We start from the raw sequence: 21,230 nt of genomic DNA on the forward strand, positions 1-21,230 counted from the left end.
GGTGACCTCTTCAGGTGGGTCTCTACCATCCCTAATACTGACATATTATATAAATGTATCCAGGTCTCACCTATCATAGTGCTAATATCATCAATATCATCTTAGAGCAAACTATTTATCACCACAGTATTTTGCCGATGACACAACTGAGAAAAGGAAGTCTAACTAAAGACCTAATAAACAATGATTGTTTGGTTAAGTAGGAAATTATTTGTAAAAAGGTTATTTAAAGTAGGCCTTACCGTAATAGGTGTCACTTCCTCACCCGACCATTCCCTTACCTTCAAGCTCGCTTAGCTGTGATTTCAATTTGGTTCATGGTTTGTCAGAAAATGACTATGAAGATCCACCCAACTGAAATTGCTACAAATGTCACCTAACCGGAGACAGATATTTCCCATTGTTTTGTGGTTCTGCAATAAAGTACTGTACATGTGTTTGGGACTAATCATAGCCACTAATGTGCCCCCATGTACAGTATAATGCATCAGTCTTGTGACACAGATCATAATATCCCAGCCATGTCCCTTATCACCCCCCCCCCCCCCCCCCCAACAAATAATAAAATTCAGCTGTCCAACACATATGGTGCCAGACAAAAATGGTTATGTTGCAGTATAGTGGTACATTCTGAAAACTACTGTGCTTTCCAATTTTGGATTCAAAAGATAAGTGACCTCTGTTGTACAGCATTGTCTAGTGGCATGCTCAGTTGTGCGACACATAATATAGTATTCTTATGCATGAGATAAACTAGCAAAAACAAGTGCATTATCATTTTCATGTGCATATTCCATCCATCCTACTTTGTTTTTTCTGTTTTGCTAAAGTAAATTGATGTCAGAGGAAGAAATATAAAGAATTTATTGTTAGCGTTTAGGATCTAATTTCTCTGCCTTACAGGGAGCAGTAAGCAAACTAACTGTATTTTCTAAAAATTCAATTCAATTGTAGTTTCTTTAAAAAAAAAAAAAACACTCAACAAGCAATGGTGTGTCCAAGGGCATGAAGCAAAATAAATCCCACACACAGTGCCCCCTATAATAAAAATAAATCCAAATTAAAAAAATGGGTTGTGTAGTCCACTCCCTAGGGTCCAGAGATGGACTGGGGAGCGAAATCCGCCCTGGCATGTGCATGCAATGACAGGGGCGCACGTGCCATGAAAGGGGGCACGCAGACACTACCTACGGGATGTGCCGCGAGTTGGGGGGCGTGGACTCGCGGCATGCCTCCATTTCCATGGAGACAGGTAGGGGGCGGGGGAGCGGCCAGACCAGAGAGCCGGAAGGGCTGCACACAGCACAGCCTCCGACTTTCTGTGTGACAGCATCGGCCCACCATCCCATCGGCCCTTTTGGCATTTGCCAAAAGTGCCAGATGGGCAGTCCGGCCCTGCTAGGGTCTATTCATGAAGCAGTGAAAAGAGTGAAGTGAGCCAGTGGAGAAGTTGTCCATGGCAACCAATCAGCTGCTACGTATAATTTTATAGAATGCACTGTATAAATGTTACCTCAACACTGATTGATTGCCATGAGCAACTTCTCCACTGGCTCACTTCTCCACACATTTCACTGCTTCATGAATAGACCCCTTCCTTAACCTGCCTCAATGTTTAACAGCATCTTAGGGATACCTGTTCATTATACCGGGATCATTACGGTAGCACTCCCGGGAAACCACAGCCAAGCTATTTAGCGCAGGTATGGTGATCTGTGGGTGGGGGCAGACTGTTTTTACAGCCCCCCACTTTACTGAGGCAGCAGTCCTGCGCTGACCAGTCAGGGAATGGCTGTCGCTACAGCAGAAGATGCCCTTGCTCGTGATCTAACATTGTAGTGTCATCATGCCCAGGTTATCTGCTCACACATAGTGGAATAAAGTGATCTGGTTGCATTGCCGACAGTTACCATGGTGACGCCACAATGCCGACACGGTTCAACATGCACCATGGTAACATCCTCATAATGTTGACGCATTCACAGTCAGGACTGTGTGTAACTTTTGGCGCTCACCCTGATCCAAACCAACCCCCCGCCCCCCCCTCCTCCCTGCCCCAGCCAGTCTGCCACCTGGGGCAGTGGGATTCATAGCCTTAGCCCAGATAACTATTAAGTAGAAATAATTGTGCTTATTTCAGTTTCCTTAATGACAAAATAGATACATCCGGACAATTCGAGCCAAGATATTTACATTCAATCACGCCATTTTTCGCATAATTAATTTCACTTTCTCCCATTTATTGCTGGAAATAGAAATTTATTTGAAAACACAGATGGTGATTATACATTCTCGTATTCTGATATTTTCAATGGAAGCTTTCATGTCTTCTAATGGAAATAGGATGGCATAATGTGTGGCTATTTTATTCTCGCTTGTGCTGATCATACAAATGCTTCATTGTTTTCCAGGGGACTCTTCGCCGGCGACTTCACTACAACTCACTACATGGAAGACGGAACTGCTGTGACTACTGCACATAATCACACGGTAAGGTGCTAATCGCACGGGAGACAGAATAGTCTGCATACTGAGCGTATAGTATATCAAAAGAAGGGCACTAATCTACTGTATATCAATATATAGTACAGTGGGTGGGATGTACTAATGTACATCGCCGCCCTGCGCCACGATGCGATCGCATATGTCATTCCGTATGCGCTCAGCATTGCCGAGGACAGCTCTTCCGATAAGAGCTGTCCTCCGCAATGCGCAGCGGCAGCCTGCCTTCCTGGATTCGGCCCCGGGAGTCAGTCTGCGCATGTGCAGAATGACGGAGGCGGCCGCGGGGCATGCTGGGCGGGATCCGATCGGATCCCTCACACAGCGCCGTGGAGAGAAGCCTTTAGGCTTCTATGGGGTATCGCCAGCCAAAGCTGGCGAACCCCATCGCTGCGCTCACCTTCCAGGCCGGGGGATAGTACATCAGGAAAATGCGGTAAACAGGGGGTTTACCGCATTTTCCGCTTAGTACATCCCGCCCAGTATGAGGAAAGAGCATTGGTCCTGGGATATTCTCCCCGTGCTTGTGTGGAGGTGCTCCGGTTTTCTCCCACACTCCAAAAAATGATGGCCCTCATTCCGAGTTGATCGGTCGCAAGGCGAATTTAGCAGAGTTACACACGCTAAGCCTACGCCTACTGGGAGTGTATCTTAGCTTCTTAAAATTGCGACCGATGTATTCGCAATATTGCGATTACACACTACTTTGCAGTTTCTGAGTAACTTCAACCTTACTCTGCCTGTGCGATCAGTTCAGTGCTTGTCGTTCCTGGTTTGACGTCACAAACACACCCAGCGTTCGCTCAGACACTCCCCCGTTTCTCCAGCCACTCCTGCGTTTTTTCCGGAAACGGTAGCGCTTTCATCCACACGCCCATAAAACGCCGTGTTTCCGCCCAGTAACACCCATTTCCTGTCAATCACATTACGATCGCCGGAGCGATGAAAAAGCCGTGAGTAAAAATACTATCTTCATTGTTAAATTACTTGGCGCAGTCGCAGTGCGAATATTGCGCATGCGTACTAAGCGGATTTTCATTGCGATGCGATGAAAAATACCGAGCGAACGACTCGGAATGAGGGCCGATGTGCGTTTAGGGCAAACTAGATGGACCAAGTGGTTCTTACCTGCCGTCAAATTCTATGTTTCTATGTAAAAGAAGCTGTCAGACAGGGCTATTGATTTATTACACCAGTGTTTCAGCCATACTTGCACACTCTGCAGTTATGTGAAATCCCATTCCCTGCTCTCCTGGGGGTAAATTTACTAAATGGGAGTTCTATTTAAGATGGGATGTTGCCCATAGCAACCAGTCAGATTCCAAGTATTATGTTCTAGAAGGTGCAAGATAAATGAGACGCCAAATCTGATTGGTTGCTATGGGCAACATCCCACCTTAAATAGAACTCCCATCTTAGTAAATTTACTCCCTGGACTCTCAGGAACAAACAGCACCTTCCTGAACCTTCACTAGGGCAGTAAGCAGGGGCTTGGGGATGTGAGTGATGTAAATGATAAAGAAGATAGCGTCAGCATGCCCCATCAAACACTTACAATTTGGACATCCTTTCCTGAGTTTCCCAGAGTTCCCAATAGAGGAGCTCCCAGAAGTAGCTAAGTCTGGTTCCTATAGTTCCTATAGTTCTGAATTAAGTTCATTTTAGTTCATAAGTTTCAGATATATCAACAGGAATTACAATGTTTGCAATCATTTCAGTAACTGTTATATACAAATTAGGGGCATAGACAGATTAAGATCCCATCTTCACGTGGCTCTAGGTAGCATACCAGTTTAAGGGGGACATTTACTAAGCAGAGATAAGAGCAGAGAAGTGAGCCAGTGGAGAAGTTGCCCATGGCAACCAATCAGTACTGAAGTAACATCTATAATTTGCATACTATAAAATTATACAGAGCTGCTGATTGGTTGATGGGGCAACTTCTCCACTGGCTCACTTCTCCGCTCTTATCACTGCTTAGTAAATGTCCCCCAAGTCCTCTTCCAATCTCAATTTGTCAAAACAAATAAAAATCCCAGAAATTGGGTTATAGTGTTCAGTGTTCCCCTGGGTCATACGCAAGAGCCTAGGTTGCGTAATGGATGGTCTGGCTATTATTAGGGGAACATTGGGTTTTCACTGACTAAATCTTAACTAAAACAAAGTGACTAAGGGGATAGCAAGCTCTGTCCCTGCGATGACACTCCGCAGCATCATCGGGGTATTTTTAGAAAAAAAATACCCCAATGTCCTGCTGCACATACGCCGCTGCCGATCACTACCGCCTCCGGTATTCCTCCCCCCCCCGTCTCTACTACCCCCGTGCCGCTGAAGAGCCTCCCCCCCCCCCCCCAGGTTTATACTTACCAGTCACGGGAGCCGGTGTCCGCTGCTACCAGGGGGCTGCCGGGCGCCGAGTCCTTCTTCTGTGCTGTGACCCCCGGTGCTGTAAAGTGAGCTGCCACTTTGCAGCGTCACTTTACTGCAGCGGGGATCACAGCGCAGCATATGGAGGACCAGGTGCCTGGTAGCACTCACCAGAGCAGCGGACACCGGCTCCCGCGACTGGTAAGTATGATTCATTTATTTTTTACTTTTGTGATCAGCTCTGTGTGTCCATCAGACACACAGAGCTGATCACTAGAGCCCAGTCCCCGCACAGCTTTCTCTGCCACTGGCAGAGAGCGCTGGGCAAAAGGCTGCAGATCGCAGTGCTGCCCTGCTGTCCTTGTCAAGGACACTGGAATTAACACTGGATGTAGGTATTTAAAATAAATTGTATGTTCTAGATATTCGCAAAAAATAAATATAACTAAAGGCATTCATTTGACATAGTTAAAGGTGTGAAAAATTCTCACTGGGATTTTAGAGAAATGTTCTTCAGCAAAATCCATTTCATTATCATTAAACTGTTTGCAAAAGTTATGACTAAAACGTGGACTAAAATGAAAACTGAGATTCACTGACTAAATCATGACTAAAAGGAAGCAAAAGAAACAGACTAAAATCTGACTATGAGGGTCATTCTGAGTTGATCGCTCGCTAGCTACTTTTAGCAGCCGTGCAAACGCATAGTCGCCGCCCACGTCCTCTTCCTGTCAATCTCCTTGTGATCGGCTGGGCGAATGGATTCCTCATAGAACCCATCGCCCAGCAACGATTCGCTTTGTACCCGTACGACGCACCTGCACATTGCGGTGCATACGCATGCGCAGTAGTAACCTATTCGCTGCAATGCGAAAAACGTCAGCGAGCGATCAACTTGGAATGACCCCCTATATACCAACTACAATTTTAAGTAAGTGACTAAGGGCGACATGTACTAAGCAGTGATAAAAGTGCAGATGTGAGCCAGTGGAGAAGTTCCCCATGGCATCCATATACAGCTGCTCTGTATACTTTTAGAGTATGCAAATGATAAATGTTACATCAATGCTGATTGGTTGCCATGGGCAACTTCTCCACTGGCTCACTTCTCCACTTTTATCACAGCTTAGTACATCTACCCCTAAGATTAAAACTAAATTGAATAAAATCTTGTTAAAACCGTCTGCTCTGATTGTGTTAAACAAAGAGCTGCTGACAGCATCCCTTGCCTGCTTCTCAGCTACAGGACAAGCATTGTGTGGGCAAACGGGGTCATTCCGAGATGTTCGCTAGCTGCCGTTGTTCGCTGCGTAGCTATCAGTGTAAAAACCGTCCAATCTGCGCATGCGTTTGCTCCGCAATGCGCACGCGCGTCGTACGGGTACAAAGTATATTGTGGTTTTGCACTGGTTCTAGCGACGATTCCAATTGCACAACCGGAGATTGATAGAAAGAGGGCGTTTCTGGGTGTCAACTGACCGTTTTCAGGGAGTGCTTAGAAAAAAACGCAGCCATGGCAGAAAAAACGCAGGCGTGGCTGGACGTTCGCTGGGTGGGTGTGTGACGTCAAAAGCTGTCCCTCCGTCGTTAGAATCAACGCACACGAAGAGTAACTACAGGGCTGGTCTTGTTTTGCACAAAATGATTTTGCAGGCGCTCTGCTGCACAAGCGTTCACACTTCTGCAAAGAGAAAATACACTCCCCAGTGGGTGGCGACAATTCGTTTGCACGGCTGCTAAAAACTGCTAGTGAGCGATCAACTCGGAATGACCCCCAAAGAGAGTAGAATAGATGGCAGTAGTGATGGCCATTGACCATTGATGATTCAAAACCATCGATGGTCTATGGTTGATGTTGAATACTTTTGCCATCGATGGCACGTGACCAGATGGGTTCCCGCCATTGATGGTAGCTATCTGCCCAATGTTTACAGTGTTTCTGCTGCTGGGCTGTTAGCTAGCATCTCTACGCTGCCCCATGGCAGAATCTGGAATGGGATGTTCCCCCTTCTTGACAGGCTGAGCTGTCAGTCACAGCACAGCCCCAACCCATCCCCGGCTCTCATATGGAAGAAACGACAGCAGCCGTGCATGCGCAGAAATGAAGATGGCAAAACCAGTGATGGCACCACATAGAACAGCCAGCTGCCATTTATGGTTTGTGCCACCATCGTCATCGATGGTAACCATCAATGGCAACCACACCGATGGCCATCCTTAGATTGCAGGGCTATGTTAAATCAGCCCTCCCCTTATGGCCCCATCTAGATCCACAACTGGTTGGAAAGGTCGCCGATAGCAACCAAGCAGTTCCTACAGCAGCTACCATTTATCAAGTACATTCTATAAACTGATAAATAGAATCTGATTGGTTGCCCTGGGCAACTTTTCCACTTGTCCACTTCTTCACTCTTTACTCATTGATACATCTCTCCTTACATAACCCACAGCAAACATTTCCTAAGTCTTAAAGAAGATTCTGGAGCCTCTTTTTAAATAGAACCGCAGTGACAAGTTTGATCTTTCTTTTAATATAATGCGGCGATAAAATTAGTTATTGCCGCAATATTACAGAAGAATATTACCGACCCAAAGCGTTGAGGGTTAATCCTCCATCTTACCGGGCCAGCTTTTTCTGCGCCAACACCCCAACTTGCGCATGTGCCGTCCATATGTGGACTTTTAGTGCCAATTTCTTTAAAAAAAATAAAAAAATGTAAAAGTTTAAAAATAAATAGAACAAAAAAATACCAAAAATGTAAAAACCTTTATGCATTCAAAATTACTTAATGATCTCAGGATGGCGATGACAGAGCTGGCAGGGTTATATTATCACCAGCCAAAAAACTGTTACCGCCGGCCGTAACGCTTTTTGCATGTTGGTGGCTGCGATAACGAACCATGGCCCAAATGTATTAAGCCTTGAAAAGTGATAAAGTGGAGATGGATAAAGAGAGACAGCCAATCAGCTTCCTAACTGTCATTTTTCAAACACATCTTGTAGCATGACAGTTAGGAGCTGATTGGCTGCTACTTTATCTCTCTTTATACATCTCCACTTTATCACTTTTTAAGGCTTAATACATTTGGGCCCATATTACCTGGGTAACCTTTCGGTTTCATGGCAGCAGGGTCCTTCGCCCGCTGATAGATAGCCCCCTTTAAATACACATTAGTGGTACAGACACATAAATCCATCACTTGGAAGACAGATGGATTGTGAATTGCTCCTGCATGAAATCTATTACAGAATGGGACATTAATTTGCTTTATTCACACACACACACCGGTGGGCATAGCAATCAGGCGCATATAATACTTACAATTTTCTTTATGTAAGGATCAGAGAAGAGGAAGAGGTCAGCAGTCACAACTTAATTTTATAGGGGTTTATAGTATAGTGCTGATTGTATTTAGTTATCTTATGTATGTACTGTAAGCAACCCTGATCTTAGCGGGCCTGGAACCAACCAATTACCCTAACCTCATGGCTGGGCTCACGGTGATGACAGGATGCTCTGAAGACAGCCAGGCTCCATGAGAGCGGCTACATAACCCAGCCATCTGAGGGATTTATGGGCCCTCTCTGCACAGAGCCAACCCCCCCCCACTCCCCTGCCTCTCTGTGATGTACTGTATGTGAGAGGACATTATAAGTACTTCAGTGTGCTGACACATGTGAGCAGGGAAGCGCCATACAGATGTAATTCCATGAATCTGTCAAATGCTTGTTATGTAGCTGTGAGCCTGGAGCCGGGCTGTCTTCACCGGCTGCTGACACCGAGGTCAACGCTGGAATCGGCAATTAGATAAATCTAAAAAATAAAAAACACAATCATTTTTTTCGATGTGTGTAAGGGGTGCCGGGAAGGATGAAGATAGAGGGTAGAGAGGGCCTGTAAAAGAGGTACCACGCAGATGGTGACCATATGGGGGCTCCATTCATGCGTTTCGATTGGTGAGAGTTGCATGTGCGTCTGGTTTATACAGTCACTTGCATCACACTTGCGCCAAGGGCGACTTACAGATAGATCCACGGTTATCTTGGCTTCTTTGCTGCGAATAGGCACACCATGGTTTATTTACATAAACCCTTCACCTATTGTTCTCAACTGCAATACAATACAGAGAACAATACAGCAGGGGATTAAGTCCGACTGCCCAGTCTCAATTAATCCTATTAAAGGCCAAGATAAACATGGACCCATCTGTATACGGGGAGGGTGCCTGTGTGCAGTGTCCATGCAGGCTCACCCCCCAACACCGTGGTACAGCCTACTGCAGGGCTGACCAAACCAGTCCTCAAGATCTAACAACAGTTCACATTTTCCAGACCACCTAGCTGGTGCACGCGTGTAGTCATTACTAATTAAGATGTGCTGCATTCATTCCTAACTGACAATTCTACAGATCTCCAGGAGGCCTGGAAAACATGAACTGTTGGTAGATCTGGAGGACCGGTTTGGCCAGCCCTGGCCTACTGCGTATGACTACTGTATATCTCAAAGTGATTTCTCTACTGCACATGTGTGTATCTCCGGGAAATAGGGCGACGGCGCCATTTTCCCAGAGATTTCTTCAGGGGTGGCAGCACAAAGTAAGTATATAGAATGGATGCAGGGTAGATGGTGTCTGCCCCCAATGAACCCAGGGGTGTACACCGCACACCCTGTACACATTATAGAGACGCCACTGCTTGCACCAATGCTGTAAAACATTTATTTCTGGGCAACAAACACATTTGATATTGGCATCAGTTACAGCACATAAATCTCCCTGTTACAGCAGAAACAACTTCTCATCTAGTACACGCAAAATAAAATTAATACATTTCCTTAAACATGTTTATGAGGCGTAATCTGTGCCTGAGTGACATAGAAAACTCCAATCAGTGCCAGGAGAGCATACACAAACGCCAATCACAAGCGACGCACTAGGGTCATTCGTACTTGCACCTGCCCCTTACCACCCCCAAGTAATACAGCTCTCCCAAGTATATACGTGCCTTTTACATCTTACTGTACTTGGGTGGTCATTCCGAGTTGCTCACTCGCTAGCAGTTTTTGGCAGCCGTGCAAATGCTTTGCCGCCGCCCACTGGGAGTGTATTTTAGCTTAGCAGAAGTGCGAACGAAAGGATCGCAGAGCGTCGGCAAAGTTTTTTTGTGCAGTTTTAGAGTAGCTCAAAACCTACTCAGCGCTTGCGATCACTTCAGACTGTTCAGTTCCTGTTTTGACGTCACAAACACGCCCTGCGTTCGGTCAGCCACGCCCGCGTTTTTCCTGGCACGCCTGCGTTTTTTCGAACACTCCCTGAAAACGGTCAGTTGACACCCAGAAACGCCCACTTCCTGTCAATCACTCTGCGGCCAGCAGTGCAACTGAAAAGCTTCGCTAGACCTTGTGTAAAACTACATCGGCCGTTGTGAAAGTACGTTGCGCGTGCGCATTGCGCCGCATACGCATGCGCAGAAGTGCCGTTTTTTTTGCCTCATCGCTGCACAGCGAATGAATGCAGCTAGCGAACAACTCGGAGTGACCCCCTTGGTCCTTACTGTACTTGGCCTATGCTAATATGCCCCAGTCAACCACTATCCTACCCAATCAGATGCATTTTGCCGGAGCGAAATCACACACAAAGCGCTAACTGGCGTTAGCACAGTCACCCCCAGAGCACATGACATCATGATGAGAGGTGGGGCAGCCAGCCTCCAGGAAGAACAGAACTTCAAGGAGTATCCCACGTTGGCTAAAGGACACTCTGGGCGGCACTGCAGCAGTGATACCGCTGGGCCCTGGACTCTGTGTAAAAGGCATCAACCGCACCGCTTTCCGAAAAAAACGACAAAAAAAAACAACTCATGTCGACCTTTAGACCTGTCGACCTAGCATCCATGTCGACCTAGTGACTGTCGACCTATAGTGGTCGACCTAGATACTGTCGATTTGATGAACCACACCCAGTTACGGCCTTGGCTGGCGTAGCACTCACTCAGCTTCCGGTATACTGACTCTGGGCTAGATGCATCATCGCTTGGAGAGTGATAAAATGGAGAGTGAAAAAGTACCAGCCAATCAGCTCCTAACTGCCATTTTTCAAACACAGCATGTGACATGGCAGTTAGGATCTGATTGGCCGGTGCTTTTTCACTCACCATTTTATCACTTTCCAAGCGATGATGCATCTGGCCGTCTGACAGTAGCACATGCACCAGCCAGTACCATATCATATAATACGTGCCTTTGCGATAATGTTTAGGCTTTGCTAGTAAGCTGATAAAATGAATAGCCTAATGGATAAGAAACGTTTTGTTCTATTTATTGCCTGAACAAAACTGAATATTTTGCGTTGTATCAAATGAATCCAGTATTTATATTTTTTAATAATGGAAGTTGAGCCTCAGAGCTAAATACACAATGTTTGTGAGAGCTCTGCCTGATGTTGATGTGTGCAGGGTGCAAATTAATTCAGCCGAAACTACTTGTCTACTGGAATCCTGTATTTTAACTAGTGAATTACATCACCGGCTGTCCCCTACGGATCACATTTATATTTCATGTTACCGACGTCCTGGGACTGAACAGTCGAGTCTGAGCCTCCCGGCAAAGAACAGCTGGAAAAGACCAAAGTCTAGTATTACTACTGAAAATAATATATGTCCTTACAAAGAATTAACAGCACTTTTAAGGTCAAACAATGTTAACTGCGTGTGTTATGACTCCCAATATTTGTTCTGCAAGGGAAAATATGGTTCTCCTGCAACTTTCTGCCTCCTTATCTAGTGTCCGACAGGCAAATGAAACAGCGTCTCAGTCTGTACATTCCCAGGACCCTTGGTCATCTGTACATACTGTAGGCTCCCTTTGTCTAAACAACCCCCCGGATATTTCATATCTTGTGTAATGTTTCTTTTGGGGTGAGGAGGACGGGGGTTCTATTGTAACAATAAAGGCGAATGGAAATATATATGTAACACAGAGACACACAACTACATCCCGTAACACAGAGCATCATTTTTACATAAGAACCCCATACTTATCACGCAAGACATGAAATACCCATAATTCATAGTTGCCCACCCTCCCTCATTCTGCAGGAGACTCCCTGAAATAGTAGCAATCTCCCTAACTCCCTGAATAGTCCATGAATCTCCCTGATTGCACCTTGGGGGTCATTCCGAGTTGTTCGCACGCTGCCGATTTTCGCAGCGTAGCGATCAGGTTCCTACTGCGCATGCGTATGCACCGCGTCGTACGGGTACAAACAGCATTGTTGCTGTGCAATGCTTCTAGCGACGATTCCATTCGCACAGCCATTCGCAAGGAGATTGACAGAAAGAGGGTGTTTATGGGTGTCAACTGACAGGCTGAAGTGATCGTAAGGGCTGAGTAAGTTCAGACCTACTCAGAAACTGCAAAAAACTTTTTCGTCCCGCACTGCTGCACATGCGATTGCACACTTGCAAAGCGAAAATACACTCCCCCGTGGGCTGCGACTACACGTTTGCACGGCTGCAAAAAGTAGCTAGCGAGCGATCAACTCGGAATGAGGGCCCTTATCCCTACGATGTACTATATATTTTTTCCCCTAACTGTTACATTCTTGGGGAAAAAAGAGAAATCGGACATACAGTACATACATTCAAATGGAATCATTAGTGCCATTTCCCTGCATTGGTTATTAGGCACAATGGGGGTCATTCCGAGTTGATCGCTAGCTGCGCAGCGATGAGGCAAAAAAACTGCACTTCTGCGCATGCCGCCCAGGCCCTGCGCGGCCATCACCCGCTCCCACAAGCAGATGCGGGGACGACCGAACGGCCGCCCGAGCAGGCCGCCGCAGCCGTCCAGGAACACCCGGCAACTCGTCCCCCGCCGCAGCCAGCGGCAGGACCGGAGACGAAGATAGAGGCCAGAGGGGGAGCACGAGCGGGCGGCCAAGGCCGGCCGCGAACGCCCGGGCGCACACGTGGTACAGGCGCAACGGGCCTGCCCCGACTCGGCCGACCACAAAGGAATCCAGTAGCCGAGCAGGCAGGCCAGCGATGCGCCTGGGTCAGGACCATGGGAGAACAGACACAGGAATCGATTAAGAAATAGGAGAGGGGGAAAAAGAGGATAGAAGGAGGGGAACAGGGATAGAAATTAGAAGGTACAGAGAGTATTATAGAGTAGGAGGGCAGAGAGAAAGATAATAGATAGAAATGAAGTGTGTGAAGAAAACAGCAGCAGCAGTAATAAATCAGTGTACTTATCAGTTCCACGGAAAAAACTTGAAAGAGGCAGGATGTCCTAGATCTGAAGACTATATGTATGTCAGACCAGCCCCTATACAGAATCCAGCCAATCACAATCCAGGCAGTTTTCCTTACGTTCCTCCCACAAAAACTGTAACCCCTTCCGTGCCAGAGTGATGCATTAAGAGGCGTTCATCAAGCCCAGCCGGTGAGTTTATGCTGTTTCGGCCATATTACATGACCTACGCAGTCTTTCTGTGTGTGACTGCGGCTGTATCTGCATACGATATGCTACGTTGCAATGTATTCCTGGAAATCACTGTAATGTAGCATTTCATATGCAGATACAGCCACAGTCGCACACAATATAAGCATGCTGCATATCATTTTAATCAGCAGAAGCTGCTTCTGCATCCTAGCTACATAGTAATGCAAATAAGATGCATTTTCATAAACAAAAGGCGCCCGCCGTTAGCAGAGCTGCCAGCTGACTCATGCCAGGCATCTCCTGCAGGACTAGCGGCGGTGCTAGGGGGGCAGCAGGCAAAATCTTGCCTAGGGCATCATATTGGTTAGGCTCGGCTCTGTCCGTGCTGATAGGTGTTACTTTCACAATCTCCCTGAAATGCTTTTTCAAGAGTAGGCAAATATGCTGTAATTGCTCCGGCATTGCATTCACAGAGCTAAATGCACATTTTAGCTGTGCGTGAAGGTGTACGCTTCTTCAGTGGAAATGCGCCTGAAATGTGCTGACTCTGCATTGACCGTTCCTGCGTGTGCTTGGTTCTGGAACATGCGCAGTGCAAGAATACACAAGATTTGCACTGGCCCCAGGGAGCCTCTTACAAACAGGTGGCAGAGGATTATGGGAATTATATATGACAATGGTCACTCCGAAAACATGTACAGTACATCTTCATAACTTTCCAAACTGCTACTCACGAGTGGATTAAGTGTGTGTGTGTGTGTGTGTAAGGGGCAGTTGCACCGGGGGGCCCTACACACAAAGGGGCCCCCACACAGGGTAAGTCTGACCCAGTAATTGCAGAGAACAGGTGCCCAGCGGCACCAGTCCCCACAATGTGGCAGGCCGCAGCTCTGCTTTCTACATGACAGACTGCATACAGTACAGAGCGGCTTCTGAGTGCCTTCATCAGTGTCATGTGACACATCACGCCTATGCCATTGATGAGGCGACTTGGGAGCCGCTCTGCTCTGTATGTTGTATTTGCATGCAAAACGCAGAGCTGAAACGGAAGCATGCTGCCACGAGGGACATGGGGGGTGGGGGGGCACTGTGACCATTATAATGGGGGTGCAAGGTAAGGGGCCCCCACAACTTAATTGCCCTGGGCCCCCCACAAGCCTTAATCTTGCCCTGGAGGCTCCGGGGGGATGTAGAACATTCTGCTTGCTATCAAGGCCTACAAAAGTGACCATGTAAACTGCTTACTTTGAAGGCCTTTGTCCATCCCGCACCTAGCTGGCCACAAATCGCAGCTTCTTACACAAAAATCAGCCACCATGATAATCCTGCAGGACGGATGGCAACACTTTGGGCAATCACTTCTTCTGACTGTGCATGCAGTAATCTCCAGACTGGGCTAATGGTTGGCTATCAGGACCTCACAGGTTTGGCCAAGTCTGATAACCACCTTGATTTTGGGCACCTTTAAGACTGCCATAGGCTTACGGATGCAGACACCCTCCTTCAGATTTCACCCTACATGCACATACAGATGGGTCCACGGTTATCTGCGCCTAGGCACAACATGACTTATTAGCATAATAACTTTGCGGTCAGCGGTGTGGTTACTTTCGGTCAACCGCTGACCGCAAAGTTCCCACCATTGGCTACAATGGAGCGCATAGGCGCTACATTGTGTCACTGCCGTGTGCTGCCTGACAGACACTACAGGAGCACACAGCCAATCAGGAGGGTGCCACGATGTGGCGCTCCCTGATTGGCTGAAGGGACCCTCTTTGACAGGAGTCAGGGGGGGTCCTGGCAGTCGGGGAAAGGGGTCCCATGTGTAAACATGGGACCCCTTTCAGTGCGTGGTCGGGTTTGTGTTTTATTTTTTTGCCAAGTACGTGGATTATTCAAAGGCCGGATTCTTCACTGGACTATGTGAGTATAATTTTTTTCACAGGTACCCCAAGGATTCTACATGGAGAAGAGGACCGAGCCTCGTGGGAACATAGGTAAGTATGTGTGTATGTTGGTGTGCATGTATGTAATAAAGTTGTACTGTCACGGTGTGTGTGTCCTGTTTTTTTGGGGGGTATTTTTTTAGTAGTAGTACTACAGGTACCAGCGGGCCCGGTTTTCCACCTCATGCTGGTACTTGTGGTTCTCCAAGTACCAGCTTACGGAAGAGGCTTGCTGGGACTTGTAGTACTGCTACTAAAAACAATATTCACACTTTCACACTTGGCTATCAGGCCCCCATCCGCCGCCCTTGGATGGGGAGGACAGCCTCGGGCTTCACCCCTGGCCCTTGGGTGGATGGATGGGGGGGACCCCTTGATTGAAGGGGTCCCCACTCCTCCAGGGTACCCCGGCCAGGGATGACTAGTTGGGGTTTTAATGGGACGGCCGCAGGGACCGATATCAAAGTGTCCCCCGGCTGTGGCATTATCTCCCCAGCTAGTGGAGCCCGGTGCTGGTTTCAGAAATACGGGGGACCCCTACGCTTTTTGTCCCCCGTATTTTTGGAACCAGGACCAGGCGCAGAGCCCGGTGCTGGTTGATTAAATATGGGGGAACCCCTGTCATTTTCCCCCCCATACTTTTTCAACCAGGACCGGCTCAAAGAGCCCGAGGCTGGTTATGCTTAGGAGGGGGGACCCCACGCAATTATTTTCAGAATTTTAAAGACTTTAATAAACTTTTTAAGGTACACAATGATGCCCTGCACGGATCTCACAGATCCGGCCGGGTTTCCTTGTGTTTTTTCAGGCAGTGTTTTACTCATCACTCCCGTAAAACACTGCCTGATATTACGAATCACATCGACATCGGAAAAAACGATTGTGCAAAACTCGGCAGCTTAGTGAATGACCGTATCAGGATTCAAAAAGTTGCAGTAAAATGCACCCGATACCATTCGAGTTCAAACACCCTTCAAAACGGTCAAAACACGAATAATAGTAAATAAACCCCCAGGTGTATGGCCAAACCTTCCAAATGGGGCCATAAACCACTTGTGCAGACCAGCTGGATCCAATGAAACACCATTAGCTTTGACCACGAGCAGATGTAGCCATATTCATATTTGCTGCATTGTGGCACGCTGCGCCGGACTGTGACTATTTGCAGCCAGCGACCACTCCGTAAATTCCATTAAAAATTAATGGTGTGATCACTGGCTGCAAATTATCGCAGCCCAGCACGCTATGCAGCAAGCAGTACCGCAGCAAAGGTGAACATGGCTACATCTGTAGTGATTACGTAGATGGGGCCTGAGATGGGCACAGTCCGGGTCGCTACTGCATCTTCGGTAGCAGCACATCTGAGGTTTGATGCTAATGCCGCAGGAGCCATTTTTTGTAATGAGCCGCCCACTGATGGCTTCTCAGATGCGCTGCCTGCGACCGAAGACGCAACATGGGATCCACATCGTGACCACTGGATGGACCATTGATTGCTTAGAAAGTCCACCACACCTAAGCTGCCAGAATAATCGTCCAGGAGCGCAGTTGTTGGCTTCGGCATGCCCCAAAAAGGGATACAACACACCTCCATTTTTTAAAGAGGCTCCCAGACATCGCACCCAAAATGCCTGCCATCTGTCAATCAGGCAGCGGCTATCTCCACACTGCAATCGGAGCCGCAGCACCGTGGCTGCACATGCGCACTGCAGCCCATGCGCAGAAAAAAAAACATCAGTCAATTGCGACTGCATCCGGGTGTGAATCAGGCGGAAACTTTTTTATACGGCACCATGTACATTACTGCATGTTTACTGCACCCGTAACAGAGAGACTTTAACCACTATGATAAAAATGATAATATTCCACAGCAGCGGTGGGTGGGGCCTGATGATGCGGATGCAGCTGGTTGGATGGATAGGGGCTACCCATGTCTGATAATTGTACAGTATGAATCAGGTGGACCTACTGTAAGCACGAGTTCTCGGATTGAACAGTACTATAGGCTCTGTCGCCTCGTTCCCGTGCATTTTATAAACGCTGTCAAACCCAAGTATTTCATATCATCTTATTCGTCATGCTTTAGTTAACGTTTCTAATTCTTTACAGCATTATGCGTTGTCGCCTTAATTTAAACCACCAACGTGCCTCACACATCAGTAGTTAATTTGTACTGGGAATGGATGGGTCCGCTTTATTCGAGAGGAACAATTTCATGTTTTACAACATTGTATTTTTAATTTATAAATTTTTTTGCATTATTATAGATGTCAAGAAAAACCTGTTATTTCAGCTAGTCTGCCAAACGGAAGATCAGTTTCACAAATTAAGTATGGCTGTAGCTGGTTTTCCGCTTTAATATGTGAAAACAAAGATGAGCGCTAACTTCTGTCATTGCAAAATGTTTACTAATAGATTGTAGACCTCTAAATTATAGCTGAAGAAATAATTGCTACAATTACTGTAAATATAGTACATTTCAAGTACTACACTTATCTTTTATGCTTAGCTGGAATGTCACATTGTGCTTTTCTGTTCAACGACGGATATCCTTTCCTCCTAAACGGCGGTGACACGCCTCCATTTTGGGAAACGAAGACCGCCGACACACCTTCCACACCCCACAGTCGGCAGCAGACTGTCAATCACTGGCAGCCTGCTGCCATCCTCCGACCTTCACCTCAGGACCCGTTTGCGTACGCACAGAACGGTTCCTGAGCATGCGCAAAGTACCGATAATCGGTACCTTGCGCATCCTCTAGCCATTGCTATGGGATCTGAATAAGCCGCAATAATTGTTAACGTGCATAGTAAGGGAAAGGATAGTATTGTTGTAATAAGTGTTCTAAAGTTATTTACTTTAAACATGTATCATTTTTTTTCTTGCCAACATCCTGGTTTATATTCTGACTTTTTTTGTTTAATATTTGTTTCATTTAGCTACTGTTATTTTAATCCAAGAGCAATTGGACCAAATTACTGAAATACAGTACATACTGATCCTTGTGGATGACAGTGTGCAGGGTTCCCAGTAGGGAGGGACAGGGCTGGATTAAGGGAGGGGGCGATAGGGGCGGTCGTCCTGGGGCCCCCACACAGTGGTGCGTGAAGTGGAGGAGTCCCCCTCTGGCAGCTTCTGCGTCCGCCGAGGAGCTCCTGTGCGTGTATAGTGTGACTCGCGGGTAGGGAACTACAATCCTGCAAGACACTTACTGTGATCCGGCTGGGTATGCAGGTGGTGCGGCGCAAGGACAACCGACCGATGCTGCAGCATCCGGTGCTTCAGCATCCAGGTATCATGTGTGTGTGTGTGTGTGTGTGTGTGTGTGTGTGTGTGTGTGTGTGTGTGTGTGTGTGTGTGTGTCCCCGATGCTGCATGTATGTGTCAAAGGTACACCAGGGGGTTTCACATAATTTTTACTTTTTACTAGTGGGGGCCCGCCCAACTGTGCTGTCCAGGATCCACGACCAGCCTAAGTCCAGTCCTGGGGATAGATGGTGTGGGAATGTCAATAGGGGGGGTGCGGACTGCACCCGTGTGTTCACCGATCCTGGGGGTGACGCCAAAATGCCACCTATTCAGCTGTGACCAGGAGCTGGGTGCTGCACTGTGACATTATCATGCAGTGCCTGGCTCCTGTCACCCAGGAGGAGCCGGCAGTGCAGGCAGAGTCTTCGGGGGTGGCCCAGCATCCCCAGAAATGCTGGGTACACCTCATACCATGAGGCCATGCCCCCTTTTCTGGTGCATGCAAGACCTTTCTCCAGCAAATACACTACTTGCTCTTTAGAAGGTTTGATACGTCTCCCCCACGTGTACCCAATTTTTCACTGGTCTATGGGTCCTCACTCATGTCTAATATCAGTGAGCTCAGTGGCGCCCTTCATCAAATGTACCTTTAGTAAGAATGACTTCTAGGCGCACCCAGCTGTTTCTCCATTATCGTGTAATCATCAGAAGGGATGTTTTTATTCCGCTATTGAATTGTGAAAGAAGTCATTTTGCTCCAGCTGATTATGTCATTATTTATGAGATTGCAGGTACTTCTCCTGGGGATGATAGTAATGTGTAAGTAAATAATATATATAGAAAGCCTATTGAAGAACCTTCTGTTTCTGATTGTGCGTTGTTACATTTTCCACTGGTCGCAGACTTAGCTTTACTCACAATACCAGCTCTGACTACTGCGGCATCAAACTCATAGGGGCAATGTTAGCTAGGGGCAGGGGTGTATCTAGGCGTCCGAGTGCGCCAGGCAAAGTAGGGGAATGGTGCCAACTCCTTGAGAGACCATTGCAGTCCAAGTGGTGGCTGCTGTGTTGGGCACTGGGCAAGACAGGGGCCAGGACTGCTGCCGCACACTGGGAACTTCTTCCTGACAGGTGTACCAGGTGCTCTGTGATGAGTGCTCCCTCACACTCACTCCAAAGTCCTAGAAAATAGCTGCTGGTTACCATTCTCCCCGTGTGGCCAGTTTGATAGCTGTCGGCCTGCGCTCCTGCAATGGCAGCACTCCTTGTTTTGTATGTGTGTACGGAGGTATTTTGGATATGGGATTTTTCCGTATTTTGGAATAATTGCATACCATAATGAGATATCATGGCGATGGGACCCAATTCTAAGCACAGAATACATTTATGTTTCATATACACCTTATACACACAGCCTGAAGGTCATTTAATACAATATTTTTAATAACTTTTTGTATTAAACAAAGTTTGTGTACTTTAAGCCATCAGAAAACAAAGGTTTCACTATCCCACTCTCACTCAAAACATTCTGTATTTCGGAATATTTGGATATGGGATACTGAACCTGTATATTATTTTTCCAAGGAAACAACAAGGGGTGTACAGTTCTAATATATAAAAAGTTAAATTATATTTTTTATCCCTGCTCTTCATGCTAAAGACAGTGGGGGTCATTCCGAGTTGTTCGCTCGCAAGCCGCTTGTAGCAGCATTGCACACGCTAAGCCGCCGCCTGCTGGGAGTGAATCTTAGCTTAGCAAAATTGCGAACGAAAGATTCGCAATATTGCGAAAAGACTTCTCTGTGCAGTTTCTGAGTAGCTCGAGACTTACTCTTCCAGTGCGATCAGTTCAGTGCTTGTCGTTCCTGGTTTGATGTCACAAACACACCCAGCGTTCGCCCAGACACTCCTCCGTTTCTCCAGCCACTCCCGCGTTTTTCCCAGAAACGGCAGCGTTTTTACACACACTCCCATAAAACGGCCAGTTTCCGCCCAGAAACACCCACTTCCTGTCAATCACACTCCGATCACCAGAACGAAGAAAAAACCTCGTAATGCCGTGAGTAAAATACCTACCTGCATAGCAAATTTACTTGGCGCAGTCGCACTGCAAACATTGCGCATGTGCATTAGCGACTAATCGCTCCGTTGCGAGAAAAAAATAACGAGCGAACAGCTCGGAATGACCCCTAGTGGCAGGATTAATATTCAGCACGTGAGATACACTGAGCGAGCATCCCGATAGTTTCCACCAGAAACACAGATCAAAATTGCATGGAGATCCATGCATACTTACCTACCCTCCCGTGACGGCCGGGAAGCTCTCGAAAATTGGGTGGCGTGTCCGGCCCCCCGGAAAAGGTGGGCAAGTCTCCCGCATCTGCTGCCAAGCCCCCGCTGTCAAACTTTCAGGCCGTGGGCCACATGTGACCCCTGCCACATCTTTTTGCAGCCACGTTGGCAGGAGTTAATATGGGGCGGAACTGCATCCCCGGCGTTCCGCCTCTGTCCACCAACGATGACGTTGCCTCACCATCTACACCGCCCAATGGCACCCACGAGTCCTGGCCAGTGGCGGTGTGAAGCAGCCAATAAGGAGCAGCTGAGCCCTCACCAGTTTCAGACTGGGGCATATAGGGCCCACCGGGGGAATGCAGTGGTACGGGCCCATGTTTAGGGGTGTGTCCAGTCTCTAGAGGGGGTGTGCCCAGCCACCACA

General features: G+C 47.3%; 1 protein-coding gene across 1 annotated transcript in view; it reads left to right on the forward strand.

Moving 5' to 3' along the window:
- Window positions 1–21,230, forward strand: part of ADAM12 (ADAM metallopeptidase domain 12) — a 925,560-nt gene that overhangs the window by 442,026 nt on the left and 462,304 nt on the right. The window contains exon 4 of the mRNA XM_063962227.1: window positions 2,412–2,490. Within this exon, the coding sequence (XP_063818297.1) occupies window positions 2,412–2,490 (79 nt within the window). The remainder of the gene's footprint in view (window positions 1–2,411; window positions 2,491–21,230) is intronic.

Source organism: Pseudophryne corroboree, chromosome 3 (assembly GCF_028390025.1).
Source record: "Pseudophryne corroboree isolate aPseCor3 chromosome 3, aPseCor3.hap2, whole genome shotgun sequence".
Classification (NCBI taxonomy): Eukaryota; Metazoa; Chordata; class Amphibia; order Anura; family Myobatrachidae; genus Pseudophryne; species Pseudophryne corroboree.